Source organism: Acomys russatus, chromosome 10, assembly GCF_903995435.1.
Source record: "Acomys russatus chromosome 10, mAcoRus1.1, whole genome shotgun sequence".
NCBI classification, from domain to species: Eukaryota; Metazoa; Chordata; class Mammalia; order Rodentia; family Muridae; genus Acomys; species Acomys russatus.
In genome coordinates, this window is record NC_067146.1 from 33,311,622 (window position 1) to 33,328,536 (window position 16,915).

Below are 16,915 nucleotides of genomic sequence, written 5' to 3' on the forward strand. Positions count from 1 at the left end.
GTGTGTGTGTGTATGTGTATACATACGATATATATTTTTTTTCTTCTAATTATGGGAGGTATTAAGAGTGATGAAGGTTGAAGTTTTTGCAGCTAGCCATAGGAGTCAGTAGGTGTTTTGTTACTTGCATGTGTACACACACACACACACACACACACACATACACACACACACACACGCCCATGCCACAGGAGACTTCCAGGACTCATTTTTCTCCTTCTACCATATGATTCCCAGAGATGAAACTCACATTGTTAGATGCCTTTACCTGCTGAGCCATCTTGCTGACCCAGATTCTGAGTCTGTTTTAAAAGAGAGTGAGTGTGGCTCTTTGACAGGGTGAAAGGGATGCATTTGAGAGAGCAAGTGAACGAGAAGGCAGCTGAGAGGAAGACTGCACAGTCTAGACAGATCTGGGGAAAGGGTCAACATTTCAGTAGGGAGAGAGAAGACTAGGTTGGGGCCAGGCAGGAGCTGGGAGTTGTTTTTCTCACACAGTACTTTGGCCCAGAGTGTGGGAGTTGAGAGATGGACTTTGTCATGTCAACAAATAAATGGTGGAAGCCAGTGAACCAAATGCTGTGAATGCATAGAATACAGCTATCTCCTGAGTATGTACCATGTTGTAGGGCTGGTGATAGAACAATGGACAAGACTAAAACACATCCTCCTACTAGAACTTGCGTTCGAACAGAATGGAAAAAAGCACACTGTGATAGGTTACTGACTGCAAGTAGGTGGAAAAGATGGAGGCTATTTAAGTAGGCTGCCTGGGTATCGGGGAGGGAGTGTGGACATGTGGATTTTGGCTCAGGATAAGGAGGAGATTAAAAGGTATAGATTTAGAGATGTGAATGGTTCTGTGGGAAGGAGACACCATGTCACATCAACTACAGGACCCCGGGGCCAGAGAGTTTATCTGGTGGGAAAGGTGGTCAGGAGCTGGGGCAGGCCCTTTATAGCACTAGTTGAGGACCATGAGAATGCTTGGAGCTGGGGAATTTTGAGTGGGGCAAGGCCTCCCACACATCTGTCTGTGCGTGACCTTTGTGTGTACGAGGCAGGGAGAACAGCTGGCGCATCATAAGTTCCTGGCCAGAGAGACTGAGACCCTGCCTCAAAACCAGAACAAAACAAGTCCTAGAAACCAGCTCAATCGTGCCCTGTTATTAGAAAGCACAGTGACTTTGTCCTTTAATTCTTACATCAAAAGGTGTTTAATTTGATGCCATGTTTCCTGTGCCTGTTAACAAGGGTTGTGTGGAAAAGGCTCTATTAGGCAGTCGTAAAGCATAAAAGTTTAATTTTATTAAGGCATGGACAAGTCCTGCAGGAAAGGAAATCTATTTCAATGTTGTTTAAACTAGCATAAAAGGAGACAAGTTTGAACACAACCTTTCTGTCCTGTGTTTGTGTCACTCTCTGCAGACTTCCAAAAACTGAGGTGATTGCTAAATTAGTTCATTCCTAATTTCAAACCATTTCTTTTCAGCTGATTCTTTGATTCGAGTGATTCACGGTTAGAGTCTGTCTTCAGAGACTCTCTATAGTGACTGATGTGAAATTGGTATATAGTGGGACAGCAGGCAGGGTGGATGGCATAGGAAATACGTTGCAGCAGCCCGCTCCAGTCCCTGGCAGGGGAAGCTGAAGGAAGAGATGAATTAGCAGTGTGGCAGCAGGAACTGTCAAAGGCAAGCACACACACACACATACACGTTCCGGTAAAGGCAGATTTTGTGAAAGGCTGGGACAGCCTTGGCATCAGGCTAGATGGGGAACTTTTCTTTTAAGCTCAGTGGAGAAGAAAGTCCTTTGCAACCACCTTTGTTAATGCTGATGTTAGATTTGGCATTTCACAAAGGTAATGTTACTTTGTTGGAAAAAACCTAATGCACTGCAGTAAGTAGATTTTAATTTGAGGGGAAGGTCCCTGCTCCCATGCACATTACAACAGGGCTAAGATCCCAGGTACGAACGGCGGCGTGAGCTTGGGAAGCAGGCTCCTTCAGGTTGGTAGCAAGCGAGCCCAAGCTGGAGCCTCCTGTCAGAGCTCAGACACTCCTCAGAAGCCGTTCCAGTTCATTGGGTCAAAAATCCGCTATTTACGAGAAGCTAAATACGGATTTGCACGATTGACCATAATGGCTTCAATTTTGAAAGATAGTAGTATCAGAGAGCACTTCCAGTTGGTGGGATAATTTGAGAATCGTCCATGCTCAAATGGCTAAAATATTGTACTTTTTGCTACTTCATCACTCCATTTTAAAAATAGGGACTTTTTTTTTTTTAAGGGCAAGCTTGTTGAGAAGGTGGAAGAATGTCAATTGAAGAGTAAATCACAATAGCCACATGAAGTCACTCTTAGTTAACCACAGGCCTGGAGGTTAACCTTTCTCCACAAAGATATGCAGAGAGTAGGTTGGGAGCCCCTACTGTCTGTCCGTCCGTCCGTCCGTCCATGTGTGTGTGTGTATGTGTGTGTGTGTGCGTGCCTGCATGTGTGTGTGCATGTGCCTATGTTTGTGCAAGCTGAGATCTGAAGAGAGTTTGTTCATCAGAAAGAAGGTGCAGAGAACTGAAAGCCAAAGCTGCTGGAATTAAGTCCTGAAGCCTGGAGCTGCGGGGGGAAATTTGACTATTTTAAACTATACCGCTCATTTAAAAATAGTAAAATTATACCATTATTCTTTCAGTATGAGAGAGAGAGAGATAAAAATACAGTTTTTCTAAATTGGAAAATTCGCTGTAATCTTGCTGCTAATGACTGATTTCTTCTAACAGTTGCAAGGCAGATTTGCTCTGATAGGTTGGTAAAGGAAACAAAATCAAGAGCATATTGGAAGTTCTTAGAGAAAATTACAGTTTAGGTATATGTTGGGGGTGGATAGTTAGACATTTTAATTGAAATAAAACAGTTTCATACTAATATGGGCTCGCCGTGGGTGTGCTTCTGCCACACATCTGCTCCTGAAGCCGTTAAGTAGGGTTAAATGTATGTTAATGCTTTTGTGAGAAAATAATTTTTGATAACATCCGCCCAAGGAAACTAGCTTAGGAATTTCTTTCTAAACAATATGCATGTTGTGCTTGCGTTTATGGAATGAATTAGGACTCTTGCACTGTTTTAAGAATTTCGTAGCTTCGCTGTTGCTTGGTTATGGTCCTTATTGGTGATGAAAGATAATGAGAACTGACGTGGCAGGTGACTAAAGCAAGCACATCTGGAGATGGACCGCAGCAGTCCACTGCCTGCCTCCAGACACCATTTTAATTGATGCGCCTTACATGTGAAGGCGGCTGACCTTGTCATTTCACCCTGCGAAGAATGCCCTTTGTCTAGCAGATACATGGCCAGCTCCCCAGTTGGCTGCTGTGCTGTTGAGTTAGACCACGTGAGAGGCCATTTATACCTTACCCTAAATCTCTGCTGGCCCAGAATATTCACCAGCATTCACCATGGTGACTTATGGTGCTATGCCTGAGCGTCTATAGACCTCAGATCTTAGAGTAGGGTTCTTTCTTATGCACGAGGCTTACCCGGGGCTTTCCCTACCATTGTATGTGGTGTTTGTTAAAAAAAACTGTGGACAGTCTGGCTCCAGCTTCCATCTTCTGATTCAGAATGTTTGGGTGTGAGGCTTGTTTGAAACGAGTTCAGACTTCAGGTGAACAATAGCTTGTGTCATTTAGTCTCCCATGCGTGAGAGGGCTCAGTGGGGGGAAAGGTGACTGGCTTCATAGAAACCACAGCTTGTCTGCTGGCACTACTAGAGTGTTCTCTCCAGAATATCATATGACCTTCAGTTAGGGCAGCACCGTTCCTTTCAAAACGTAAAACTGGAAGAGTTTTAAATCACACTTGACTGTTAAGCAAACTGTCGTCATACATGGCTTCAGTAGAGCTCAGGGTCACTATGTTTGTGCTTTTTTTTTTTTTTTTTTTTTTTTTTCTTTTATTAAAGATTTTTATCACTGCTGTCTGTGTGTGTCCAAAATTACAAGAAAAAAACTTCATAAGATCTTACAGAAAATTCACTTTTAATGCGAAGCACTCTGGGCATCCTGTTTTAATGACATCTATTTTCTCCCTAGACTTCCCTTGAGTGAGCCTCAAGTGTAGCCAGCATACTTTTTTCCTCTTCAGACCCTTCACTGTGATTAATATAAAAGGTACTTGTCAGAAAGGTTTCAATTGGCAACCTTGACATTGGGGCAAATGACGCAGACAGTCGGCATCCACTCCATCCATTGTTATTTAACTTGTTAATTCAAGTTCATCTTTTATGGGGCGCTTGGAAGCCATGTCCCTATATGCACTTGTTAGCTATAGCAGCAGATGAAATACCACTCATAGAAAACCAACAAATTTTCTCTGAGGATTCAGACTGAGAGGAAGCAGGCACCCTTCAGAAAGAAGGTGAAGAAAGCTATAGTTCTCCCATCTCTTAAAAAGGCTCCCTTTGGTGTTTAACAGAAACATGCTTTTCTTGTAGTTATTGTATTAACAGCCTTTTTAGGATCAATAGGAGAGACATTATGGTTTAGTGTTTGGAATAGCTTGATGAATCTTTTTTTATCTTAATGGGAAACTCATTTTCACTGATTTGAAGCTTCGAAAAGCAAATCTTGTAGAAATTAAAGAGCATTAATTTAGTTATTCTGTATGGAAACAAAGATGTAGAAAGTTAAAATTTGCATAAGTGAAGACCTTGATGATTTCAGATTATAGTGCGGTGGAAGTTAAGGAATAAGAGCCCATAGGATTTGTAAAAACAAATTCAGTCTAGCCACTTAATGGCATGTGCAAGTAATTTGCCAATTAAATATTTCTAGTATTTGAAAGATCTTCAAAGTAAAGAGTGGAGGTTCTTAATCTTTCTTAATTTCATACTTTAAGAAACATAATAGAAAATTACGGAGATTTTGATCACTTTTCATTCAGAATTTCAGCATGTGAGCTCAAGGAAGGATGGATTTTCGCATTGTAGGAACACTGGTGCCTTTTGAGAGATGTATGAGCTATGATATTTTCTAATCACTCTCTGCTTAATTTTTAAAAAAATCATCTGAAAATATTTGGTGCCCAAATAATAATTTTCAGGATAATTAAGACTATTGGTGTTGGAGATTTTTTTTTTTTTTTTAAACGTCTTAGTGGTCTCCTCTCCTACTGTGTGCAGAACGCCTCCTCTCCGAGAACAGGTGTTTTATTTCATTTTAATGACTGAGTGTTGAGTCAAACAGTTCATCCAGTGGTAGCAATTATCCAGAAGGGAATCTGTGGCGGTCACTTAATTTTCTTGAATTGTTTTATACTCCTTAGGTTTTAAGTACTGTCATTGATCTGCATGACATGACCATTAGCACTCTGAAATTTAGAACACTTCCTCACCTCAGCAAGGGAGTCAGTACTCATTAGCAGTCAACTATTTGCCCTCAACACCCCATTGGTTCCCTTTAGGCTGAGGCAACCCTTAGTCTTTCTGTTTATATCAGTTTGTGTATTCTCAGCATTGTTTTTAATGTTCATTGTGTGTGTGTGTGCCATGGTGTGTTAGAGAGAGAGTGTGTGTGTGTGTGTGTGTCTGTGTGTGTGTGTGTGTGTGTGTGTGTGTGTGTGTGTGTGTTTAGGAGTTACTTCTCTCCTTATGAGGCTTGGCAGCAGTCACCTTGACCTGGTCAGCCATCTTGCTGAGTTTATATGAATTCACTCATAGACTATTGTGTCTGTTAGTACAGACTTTTTAGCATAATGTTTACAAGGTTTGCCCACAATATTAGCGCACTTGTCCGCTTACTACCACATAATTATTATCTTTTCAATTTTTTGGATAATAGTCTATCATATGGATTTAGCATATGTTGTTTAGCTCATCTCAGTTAATGAGTTGCCCCTGTGTTTTGGCAATGAACGACACTACTGTGAATATTCACTCACATACTTTGTGTGACTATGTGGTTCTGTTTCTTGCATCCTTGGAAATACCATTGTGAAGTCATGCAGTAACTCTGGGTACAACCTGTTTTTCAAAGTGGCATTTTATATTTCCAGCAGCATCTGAGGGTTCCAGTTTTGTCACATTCTCGGCAGCACTTGTTACACTGATCCTGGCTACAGCTATGCATGTTAAGTGTTAGCCGTTGGTTTTCATCTTCCTGGTGCTAATGGTGCTGAACACCTTTCCAGGTACTTGTGAGCCGTTTTGATGTCACTTTAGAAAAAAATGTTTCCTCAGTTCTTCCTGTTTTAAAACTGTCCTTTTTATCTTCTCATTTTAAGTTGCATTTGTCAAGGCTGGAGAGATGGCTCAGTGGTTAAGAGCACATACTGTTCTTGAACAGGACCCGAGTTGAAGTCCCAGCACCAACCCGCACAGTTGCCTGTAGCTTCAGCTCCAGGGGATGTGACACCATCTGACCTCTTCATACAAACACACACAAACATACATACACACAATTGTTAAAAAAAAAAAAAAATCAAGTTGAGTTATGCTTTTATTTCTGTGTTGTGAAAGTCCTTTCTATAGTCTAGAGTTCCTTACCATACATGATACCCACCCACCGCCCCTAGTCTGCAAGCTGTCTTTCACTCTCCTGTTATGCTTTAGAAAATAAATTTGATGATGTTCAGTTTGTCCATTTTTCTTTTCTTTTCCTTTGTCTTTTTCATACTTAGTACACTATTCCCCAATCCAAGCCCATGGATCATGCATCTACTTAATATTCCTATCTTTACGTCTTAACACCTTGGTAGCTTTAGCTCTTACATTTAGGTTTTTGATCTATCATGAGTTGGTTGTAGGTGGTCAGGGCTGGACTTGATTCTTTTGCATGTAGAGATCATTTGTTTTACAAAGTAAGGACTAATTTATTTTCTTTCTTTCTTTCTTTCTTTCTTTCTTTCTTTCTTTCTTTCTTTCTTTCTTTCTTTCTTTCTTTTGCGCAGATTGGCAGTCATGTTTGTTGGAAATCTCCTGGCAGTAAGCACACACGTGTGCCCCTGGATTCTGGTTCTTGTTTTGTTTACTTGTTGTCTATGCTGTGCCGTAACTACAGTCTCAATTTTGCGGTAGCTTTGTACTGGCTGAACTCCAACTCTGCTCTTGTGTTTCAAAGTTTCCTGGCCCCACTGGGTGGTCATGGCGCATACCCTTAATGCAAGCACTCAGGAGGCAAGGGCAGGCAGATCTCTGTGAGTTCAAGGCCGGTTGGGTCTACAAAGTGAGTTCCCAGACAGCCAAGGCGCCACAAAGGGACCCTGACTCGAAAACAAGAACAAGAAGAATCTGGGTTGAGTACTTATGGATTTGAGAATCAGCTTGCCTGTGTCCTCAAGAAGCCAGCTAGGATTTTTGTGACGGAATCTATATGCTACTTTGGGGAGTATGACCATTTAACACCAACTTTAGGAATGGATTTCTACTGCCACCCTAAGATTTATATATTCATTTATTTAGAGACAGAGTCTCACACTGTAGCTCAGACCAGCCTAGAACTCATTGTGTAGCCCAGGCTGGCCTCACACCTGCCTCAGGCTCCTGAATGCTGGATTCTAGGTATAAGCCAATAGTACCTGGGTATTTTGTCATCTTAATCACATTAACTCTTCTAATAAGTAGCATTTTGTAGCATTTAGAGAATAGATGTTTTATATATCTTTGTTGTCCTTTTTGAGATTACCACATTTGGGATCATTTCCTTAATTATATTTTTAGATTGTTATTTCATATATGTAAAAATACAATTGACTCCTGTAGGCTGGACTTCTATATTCTGATCTGGCCAGACACGCTCACTAGTATGAACGGCTTTTTAGTAGGATCCTTGGATCTTCATATGTGTATGTAAGAGCAATTTATCTGTAACCCAGCTTTCAAAGATCTTAAAGCTTCCATCGTAGCCTACTGTGTTTCTGCAGGAAGCCAGCTAGGATTTGGAGGGACTCTGTGTGTCACTTAGGGGGATGTATGACCATTTATTATGAGGAAAAAAACAGTTGCGACTTTGTAATCGTTTGCACTTCTTTTAAGACCAGAGCTCACTCTGTAGCCCAAGCTGGCTTCCAATTTACAATCCTCCTGCCCGAGTCTCTGAAATTCTGGGCTTAGAGGTCACTGGCACCCCACCCACTGTAATTATCTTTTTACAATATAAAAAGTGTAGCCAATGGTGGTAAGTTGGAAAAGCAAAGTCCCATTAAAAAAAAAACAAAAACAAAACCTCAGAGGGACCCTGAGCTTGTTTGGTAAAGTCTTGACTTAAACAACATCACCATGGCTTGGTGACCTGGTGGCAGCCATGGTCCTTCCCAACACAGTTTGGCACAGAATGAAATACCAATGAGTATGCTTTAAACGATAAGCATTCTACTTGCTTTCACTTTGAGGAAGAGTAGCAGAGCTTAGAGAAGCTTGCCTTTGTCTACCTAAGCCCCGTACCCCGTGCTGCACTCCCATGTTGCAGCCTTCTTTGCCTGACTGGCCTTGCTCTATGGATCCCATTTCAGGATCTTTTATGTTGTGCCAGGAGAAGCATCCACCTCCTTCTTACTCTGTGTGATAGTGTAATGATGTGCCAGGACGTTCTCAGTTGTTGAGTTATAAACCAAGTAAGCAACAAAATGGCAGAAAAAAAATTTTTGACTTTTTCTTCTTCTCTAAGATTTCAGGTTAGGGGCTTGAGAGAAGCCTCAATGGTTGAGGACATCGGTTACTGCTCTTCTGAAGGCCCTGGGTTTGATTCCCAGAACCCACATGGTAGCTCTGTACCTCCAGTTCCACAAGATTCAGCGCCCTCTTGTGGCCTTTACAGCCACTGCATGCACATGGAACATAGGCACACAGGGAAGATACTTACATACCCATATACATGAAATAAAAATAAATCTAAAAAAGCAAGCAAACAAAAAACACCTTCAGCTTAGCTCTAGAAAGTTCTGGTGGCTGGAGAGATGGCTGAGCAGTTAAGAACTCTGGCTGTTCTTCCTGAGGATCTGAGTTCAGTTCCCAAGCCCCACATGGTAGCTCGCAACTATCTGTAATTCCAGTTACAGGGAATCTTGACACCCTCACACTGAAACTCATACAGGCAAAACAACCAATGCACATAAAATAAAAATAAATAAATCACTTTATAAAAAAGAACCCTAAAAATAAAAAGAAGACAATACAGGCAAGATCTGGAAATGGGGGTGAGGGCTTAGTCATATGATAGTCCAATGTTTCAACTCCTGGAGTCTTTGATGCTGAAACTCGTCTGCCCACGGAAGCCAGAGTGCGGCACTTTATCTAGCATGCGTGTCGCTTTGTTTCTTAGTTTCCTGTTTTCTAGGTGTCAGGTGAGGCAGCTCTTCTCGTTACCTCAGAAGACCTGGAGACTTCTTAAAGAGCTGGTGGTTAAATGCTGTGTGGGGCAGCATTTTTATGTTGACTAAGGTGAGGGAGGAGTGCGCTGACCTCCTGTGTGGTTGTTTAACTTACAGATACTGCTTCTGTTTGTAAACCTGAAGCCGTTTGTTGAGGCAGAAGAAGAAGTTCAGGCGTATGGCCCCGAAAATAGTTTTGGGAGAAAAAATATGTGTGTATTTTAGTCTGACAGGAGTTAACTTTCGGAGTCTTTGGAAGAGTTCGTTAGATGGGGAAATGACTAGAAAGGACTTGCTGTGCTTTGCGCATCACTGGCTGTGGCCCAGCTGCTGGCCATTTCAAGGGGTGAGTGAGTGGCAGGTCAGGAGAGTGACTGTGAAATGTTGTAGAATCTGAGTCAAATAATGGCTGTAGCCATTGCTGCCTCCTCCCCTGCTGCTCCCAGCTGCCGCCCTCCCTCCCTGAGCCCCCCTGCTCTACACACCTAGGAGGCCTAACCTCGTCCCAGAGTGGTCCATCCTTCCTTCTGTAAATGCAGCATCAAGTTTTAGGAATTTCAGACTAAATAGTATTTGCTGCTGCCAGGCTATGGAAATGCCTTGGGTATCTGGGGGCAGGATCTGTCATGTCTCAAATACTGTGTCTGAACCTTTGATTTGCCTCAGAAGAAGCGAACTTTGCTTTCTGCTTCAGAACTCCTGCGGAAGCCCTACCCCCACCCCACCCGGGGGGGGGGGTGGTGGAGGGAAGGGCCTTATGGCAGTCAGTCTCAAGGGCCCATATCAAAATTTAAAAAGCCTTTCCCTCCCATTTCTGTGCTTTCCTTCTTCGAATCCAGCTTCCTTGCTGTGGAGATGCCCCCAACAGTGCTAATGCCCTGTGGACCTGATCCTCACCCTGACGGATTTCCAGGAGCTAGACTTGGATTCAGCCCTTTACTCCCGATGGTATACCATTTCTCCCACAGAAATGGGTGCAACATGTTCTACAGTAGCTGGTGTGTCCAGACAGCTAAGAAACAGGTGCTTGGGTGACATTCTGAAGGGTAGCTAGTGTTTATGCTCTTCAGGTCCAAGGAGTTAACACTTCAGCAGACCGTGAATAGAATGTGGATAGAATGTTTGGCCCATAACTGTGCTGCGCGGGATGATGTAGAAACTGTCCTAGCTCTGCTTACGTATTTGTCGGCTGTTTCAATGGGGAGTTAAAAATTAATGACAAGTGAATCTCTTCCGTAGCTTACTAAGCTAATTTTTCAAAATTAAAGGTCCTTTACCCTTATGTCAGAAAAAAGGTTGGGGTGCTGGTTATAGCACAGAGAATATTTCTCCTTTGTAAACCCGAAGGCCGCCGAGAAGAGAGACTCTGGGTGAGCCTGACTACCACTGGAAAGTCAGGAACTGATCTCAGTGATTTTAGCATAAGGAAACCATAATGCTTTAAAAAGCTACTGTCTTTGACCTGTTAAGTATTTGCTGACTGATTTCAATTAAAAAAAACTACTTGGGGAGAAACTTGTTCTTTGCCCAGCACTGCGCCAGCCCCAGAGGGGAATTGGATGCAGACAATGAGGCCTGTGCCATCAAGGGATTAATAGTCTATTTGGAACAAAGCAATGCACAGTAAATCTGGACAAACGTACATATGTAGATCACATAAATGTCTTTTTTGGCCCATGTTAGGGTTGAGGAGTATCTTAGTGATATCAGAGCTTCTAAAGTGCAGTGCTTGGCTTCACTAGTTGGAAAGTCAAGTTCTCTAGAATTGCAGGAAAGCGTTCTGCCTCTTGGTTAAAGGTGCCCAGTTTGTGTTCAAGTTTGACCTCAAGGAAGTAGTAGATGACAGTTAATTATAGGTGGAAAAAAGTTATTGGTTAGAATGAAACTTATTTTAAACTCATTCACTAATTTATTTAAGCTGATAGATATGTAAATGTGATACACACACACACACACACACACACACACACATATATATATATATATATGGTTTTGTCCTTCAAAAGCATCAAAACCTTTAGCACACATTTCTCCAGATTTTCCCCAGGCTGTGTGACACTAAAATGCCTGGGTGCCTTGGCTATATATTCTGTCTGTTTAATGCTTTTTCTTACTTGCCATGAGACATGAAGGGCCAAGAAAGGAGGTCATTGAAGCTGCCCTGTAATTAGTGCCTTAAAATGATTTCTATGTACTGTGTGGCAGAAAGGAACCCTCAGCTTACCCGAGCACCCTACACAGCCACCTTTACTGTGTCAAATGGAATTTAGGGTGTGGAAACAGTTCCTGTGTTGTTTTGGTGCTGCCTTTATCATCTGAGTGCTGCTGCCTCTTTGGCAATGTACCTGTGTGATTAGCCGCCTGTGGTGCCTTTGTTGACTCTGATGGGCCTGCTCCATGCTGGGGTGGGGGTGGGGGTGCACAGGACTGGACAGGAGGCTTTGCTGCTAAAGAAAGTCTGCCTTCAGGCTATGGGGCTTGAAACCGTTAGAATAGTTAGAATCTTGTCATTTGGTGAGCATCCAAGAAATGGTGGCTGTTGTTGCTGGTAGTATTGGAGTCCTAGACACCTGGATTTCAACTCAGAGTTTATCATTTCATTCATTTTATTGACCCTTGGCTGGATGTTCTGGGAGCCTCTGTCTTCCTCCCTCCTCAATTTTTTCTTTCACATCTTAATTTTTGGTTTCTGTTATGTATCCCCCCCCCCCCTAACCTGAAGGTTGACATTTTTATTTTATTGTCCTCATCGTGGTACGCCTCCGGTTTTTATTTTGTTCCCCACCATTTATAAACCTTATGTCCAGCATAATCTTGATCTTTATTTACCCTCTCTGTGCAAACACACGGCCACACGCTGATGGTGGCCTTGCTATTTTCATGGCAAGTAAAATGTTCTCGAACCTTTAAAAACATGGAATGAAAATTTTGTGGCCGGGATGAGATGAAAGTAGGAAATTTGGGGGAATGAGTAAGGACTCAAGAACTTTCTCTTTTTCCTTTGCTTCCTTCATAGAGAAAGGGAGGAAGAGAAGGAGCCAGGCTTAGTCTGTTTAGAAAAACGAGCTCTTTTGACAGGTATATTAAAACAGGTGAAAAACAAGGATAAAGTTCACCAATATACTCTTTTGTTTTCCTATCTCCCTTTAAAGGCACATTTTCATTATTGATGGAGACTAGTAAGTGAAATAATGCTTTATTTAGAACAATAATTTTTTCATATTATTCCGTGATAGTCTTCCTATACTCTGTGGTGGTGGTGGTGATGGTGTGTGTGTATGTGTGTGTGCGCGCGCACGTGTGCGTATGTGCGCATGTGCACACGAACCATTCTGCCCCTCTTTCCCAATGCTAGGCAAACATTGTACAAGTGAATGACACTCCAGCCCCCTCTTTTAAGGTGAGCAGAAATAAGTAGAAAACAGTACACTGAGTATCACAACTTGAAGTAGAATTATTTGAACAATTTGGGAACTTCTGTCAAGAACTCCCCGACACACACACACACACACACACACACACACACACACACACACACACACACAAATTAAAGTTGGGCAGTGGTGGCACTCACCTTTAATCTCAGCACTCAGGAGACAGAGGTAGGCCAGCCTACAGTGAGTTCCAGGACAGCCAAGGATACACAGAGAAACCCCGTCTTGGGATTTGGGGGATAATTCAAGTTAAAAACTCAGACTGCTTGCTGGCTTTCTCCTTGTTTTTACCACATGAATAACTTGAGAGATTTATAACCGACTGGCTCAGATGAAGCCTCCGGTGTTGAGCATGTATTTCAGGTCTTTTACTAAGGTCTCAACCTTTCAAAAACTTGATAGCGACTTTTCTTGTCTTGTTTACATTAAGTGCTTGTTATGTACATATGAGTTAGGTACATATGAGTTGCTGCGATAAAACACCATGATTATTATTTTTTTCTAAAAATTTATTTATTATTATGTATACTGTGCTCTGCCTGCTTGTACACCTACATACCAGAAGAGGGCATCAGATCACATTACAGATGGTTGTGAGCCACCATGTGGTTGCTGGGAATTGAACTCAGAACCTCTGGAAGAGAAGGTGGCGCTCTTAACCACTGAGCCATCTCTCCAGCCCAGAACACTGTAATTAAAAGCAGCTTTTGGGGAAAAGCTTATTTTTGGCTTGTGATCCCAGAGGGAGAGTCTGAGGGGGAGGCATGACTGCACATGGCAGGAGCAGGAAGCTGCATGACCACATCTTTGTCCACACACAGGACGCAGAGAGAAGGAGAGGAAATAAGGAAAAGATAGAACCCCTCACAGCCCGCCCCCCAGGGACACACTTCTTTCAGCAAGGCTCCACATCCTGAAAGTTCCAAGGTTCCCCACGCCAGTGTAGACCAGGTGTTTAACTACGTGAACCTGTGAGAGACATTTTCCCATTCAACCCACCACAGTCACTAAAGATTAAATCCTGTCCTCCATACAGAAGACAGTCACCGTGCTTTGAAATAAAATAAGTGGGATAAATTATAGCCTTTTGCTTGGCTTCTGAGAGTATTACCTTTAGCACTTCAGCTGTCCCCTTGGTGCTTCTGGCTTCTGTTTCTGCCATAGTTTAGTGCTATATGCACGCACACTGAGTTACTTTTTAACAATAAGTAGGAAGGCCCATTTGAATGCGTGTAAGAAAGAACCCAACTTCCATTATGTTAACCACTGTTTATTCTTTTTCAGAGGATGTTAAACAGGTTTTTGGACAGACTACAATTCATCAACATATTCCATTTAACTGGGACTCAGAATTTGTGCAACTACATTTTGGAAAAGAAAGAAAAAGACATCTTACATATGCGGAGTTCACTCAGTTTTTGCTGGTGGGTCTAATTCTTCTTTTTTTTATTACCTGATATTTTCACCCTGAATTTTTTTTCTTACAGTTCCTGTAAGACATTTTTTTAATGTCTTATTTATATTTTTGTTCTGCTAATAATTCTTTTAAAATAATTCTTTTAAAAATTATTTTAGTATATGTGTATAGGTGTTTTGCATACATATCTGTGCAACCACATGCAGTGTTTGAGGAGGCCAGAAGAGGGCGTTAGTTACAGATGGTTGGGTGCTAGGAATCGAACCAGGGTCCTCCAGAAGACCAGCCAGTATTCTTAACCTTGAACTATCTCTCCTGCTCCTAGATTCTTACACTCTTAAAAAGTTAAAAAAAAAGAAAAGAAAAGAAAAAGAAAGAAAGAAAAAAAAGGGGGGGGGGGATTAAATATAAGCTCAGATTCTCACTTTTGCCCTGAAGCCTGAATCACTACAGGTTTATAAACCTGGAAATTTATAAGTATTTCTTTTTCACTTTGTTGAAATGGTAGAATTACATGGGCTCTTAAAAGTTTTTTTTAAGAGCTTCTGTTTGAAAGTGTGAAAATGATTCCCTTAGGTTTGCTAGGTCAAAGAAGGCAAAACTCTTAGGGCTGGAGAGATGGCTCAGTGGTTAAGAGCATCTGCTTTTCTTGCAGCATTCTAGAAAGCAAAATCAGAATTGCAACTGAGATTTGTGCCTGGTTATTCCACTGTGTGCTAATATTGTGTATTTCCCTGAGGAAAGGAGCAGATGGAGGCAGCTGCCTCTAACTGTACAATTGTTTCTGAGGTCCTTTATAGGTTAAGGCTCAGAGTTTCAAGTTGCTGCATATTGCAGTCATCCAGGCAGCTTTGAATACTGTTTCTTGGATTGTCCTTTAGAGATCGCCACCTTGTGTGGCCGCGTATGGCTACCCTTGCTGTGAGGCCTTGGCTTTCCAGCATCTCTCCTACACTAGTGCTATCCCTCCCATCTTTCTCATCTCTATTGCAATTGGATCACTGGACCATTGATGACATCAGCCCAACAGTATTTTTAAACATGATTATACAGTTCTTATTCTATGATAATGTTATAATGAATCTCATCTCTTCTAGACTAAGAATGAATTAAAAAAATAAAATTATGATTATGGGTTGGTTTTCCTCTTCAAGTGTCATTTAAAATGTTTTAATTTACATGATAATGTTTAGTCACTAGGGGGTCAATATCTATTGGTATATAAATCTCTGTAAGGAGTTCATTTCTTTCGATTTTTTTATTAACTCATTTAGTTTCTTCAGAGATCATATTTCTTTTACAAAATCTATTACTTAAAAGCCAATGTTGAGGGCCTAGAGAGTTGGCTCAGCAGTTAAGAGCACTGGCTGCACTTGCAAATGACTTGGGTTCAATTCCCAGCACTCACACTGCAGCACACAATTGTTTGCAGCTTCAGTTCCAGCAGATCTACACCCTAACACACACACATACAAGCATCAGAACACCCGTGTGCATAAAACAAAATAAATAAGCAAATCATTAAAACAACAACAAAACAATGTTGAAGCCAGGCAGTGGAGGTGCACGCCTTTAATCCCAGCACTTGGGAGGCAGAGGCAGGTGGATCTCTGCGTTCCAGCCCAGCCCACTCTACATAGCGAGTTCCAGGACAACCAGGGCCATGTAGAGAAACCCTGTCTTGAACTATCAAAAGCAAAGCAAAACAAACAAACAAATAGACTAACAAACAAAAAACCCCAAATTTGAATGTTATTCTCTCAGGATCTTTCACTTCTGAGCCTGGAGGAAAGCTGCCTAGGGAATCACCTTCAGTTGTTTGTTCCCAGAGGTGCTGTTAGCGCCTCAGCTCCTCTCGTTCTTTTTCTCGTCCCGGATCTTGCCTGATGCAAGAGATGGAGGCAGAACTGGGATGGGGTGGTGGGGACGGAAATCCCCAGCAGTGTTACTCCTTTATAAGCACTTTGTATCATCTGCGCTTAGGTACTGACTACTGTATGTAGCCAGTTAATAGTGTCCAAATGTGTTTCTCTTTTAGCCTGCTCATTTTGTGTGTGCGAGAGAGGCATGTGCATACTTGAGTGTGCACACATGTGTAGATACCACAGGGTACCCTTGGCTCTTGTTCCCCAGGTAATATCCACTTTTGGTTTTGAGACACGGCCATTTCATTTGTCTGGAACTTAAAGTAGACTAGAATGGCTGGCCACCAAGCCAAGGAATTCCTCTAACTCCACATCTCTAGCACTGAGATTACCAACGGTATCCACCGGACAGCACACGTGGACACTCTTAAAGACAAAGAGGAGGTCTTTATTGCTGGCCTGTGGCTGCACAGGAAGCTTATCCGAATCGTACAGCTCAGATCCTCTCAGGGCTTTGTGAAACTACCTACCCGGTCTGTGATGAATCAGGTCATTGTTCCTGCTTTGGCAGGCGTTGGGGACCCACATGTTTCTAAGATGGCGTCAGTTGTGCTAAGGTCCGGGGTCTGTTAGACAAGTGGGCCCCACTGTGCTTTACTTTATTAATTTTTTTTTCCAGACTTAGTTTCTAGAGATTGAACTCAGACCCGCTGTAGTGGCTGAGCCATCCCCCTGACCCTTCTTTAGACTCTTAATGATGTTGTTAAAACACGTGAGATTTGTCAGGCTTTTGAAGTTTGTTGTCATTTTCTGACAAAGCTTCAAAAATACC

General features: G+C 42.1%; 1 protein-coding gene across 3 annotated transcripts in view; it reads left to right on the forward strand.

Annotated features, from left to right (window-relative positions):
• Positions 1-16,915, forward strand: part of Slc25a13 (solute carrier family 25 member 13) — a 190,417-nt gene that overhangs the window by 84,554 nt on the left and 88,948 nt on the right. For all 3 annotated transcript variants that reach the window (XM_051151955.1, XM_051151957.1, XM_051151958.1), the window contains exon 5: positions 14,086-14,225. In XM_051151955.1, the coding sequence (XP_051007912.1) occupies positions 14,086-14,225 (140 nt within the window). The remainder of the gene's footprint in view (positions 1-14,085; positions 14,226-16,915) is intronic.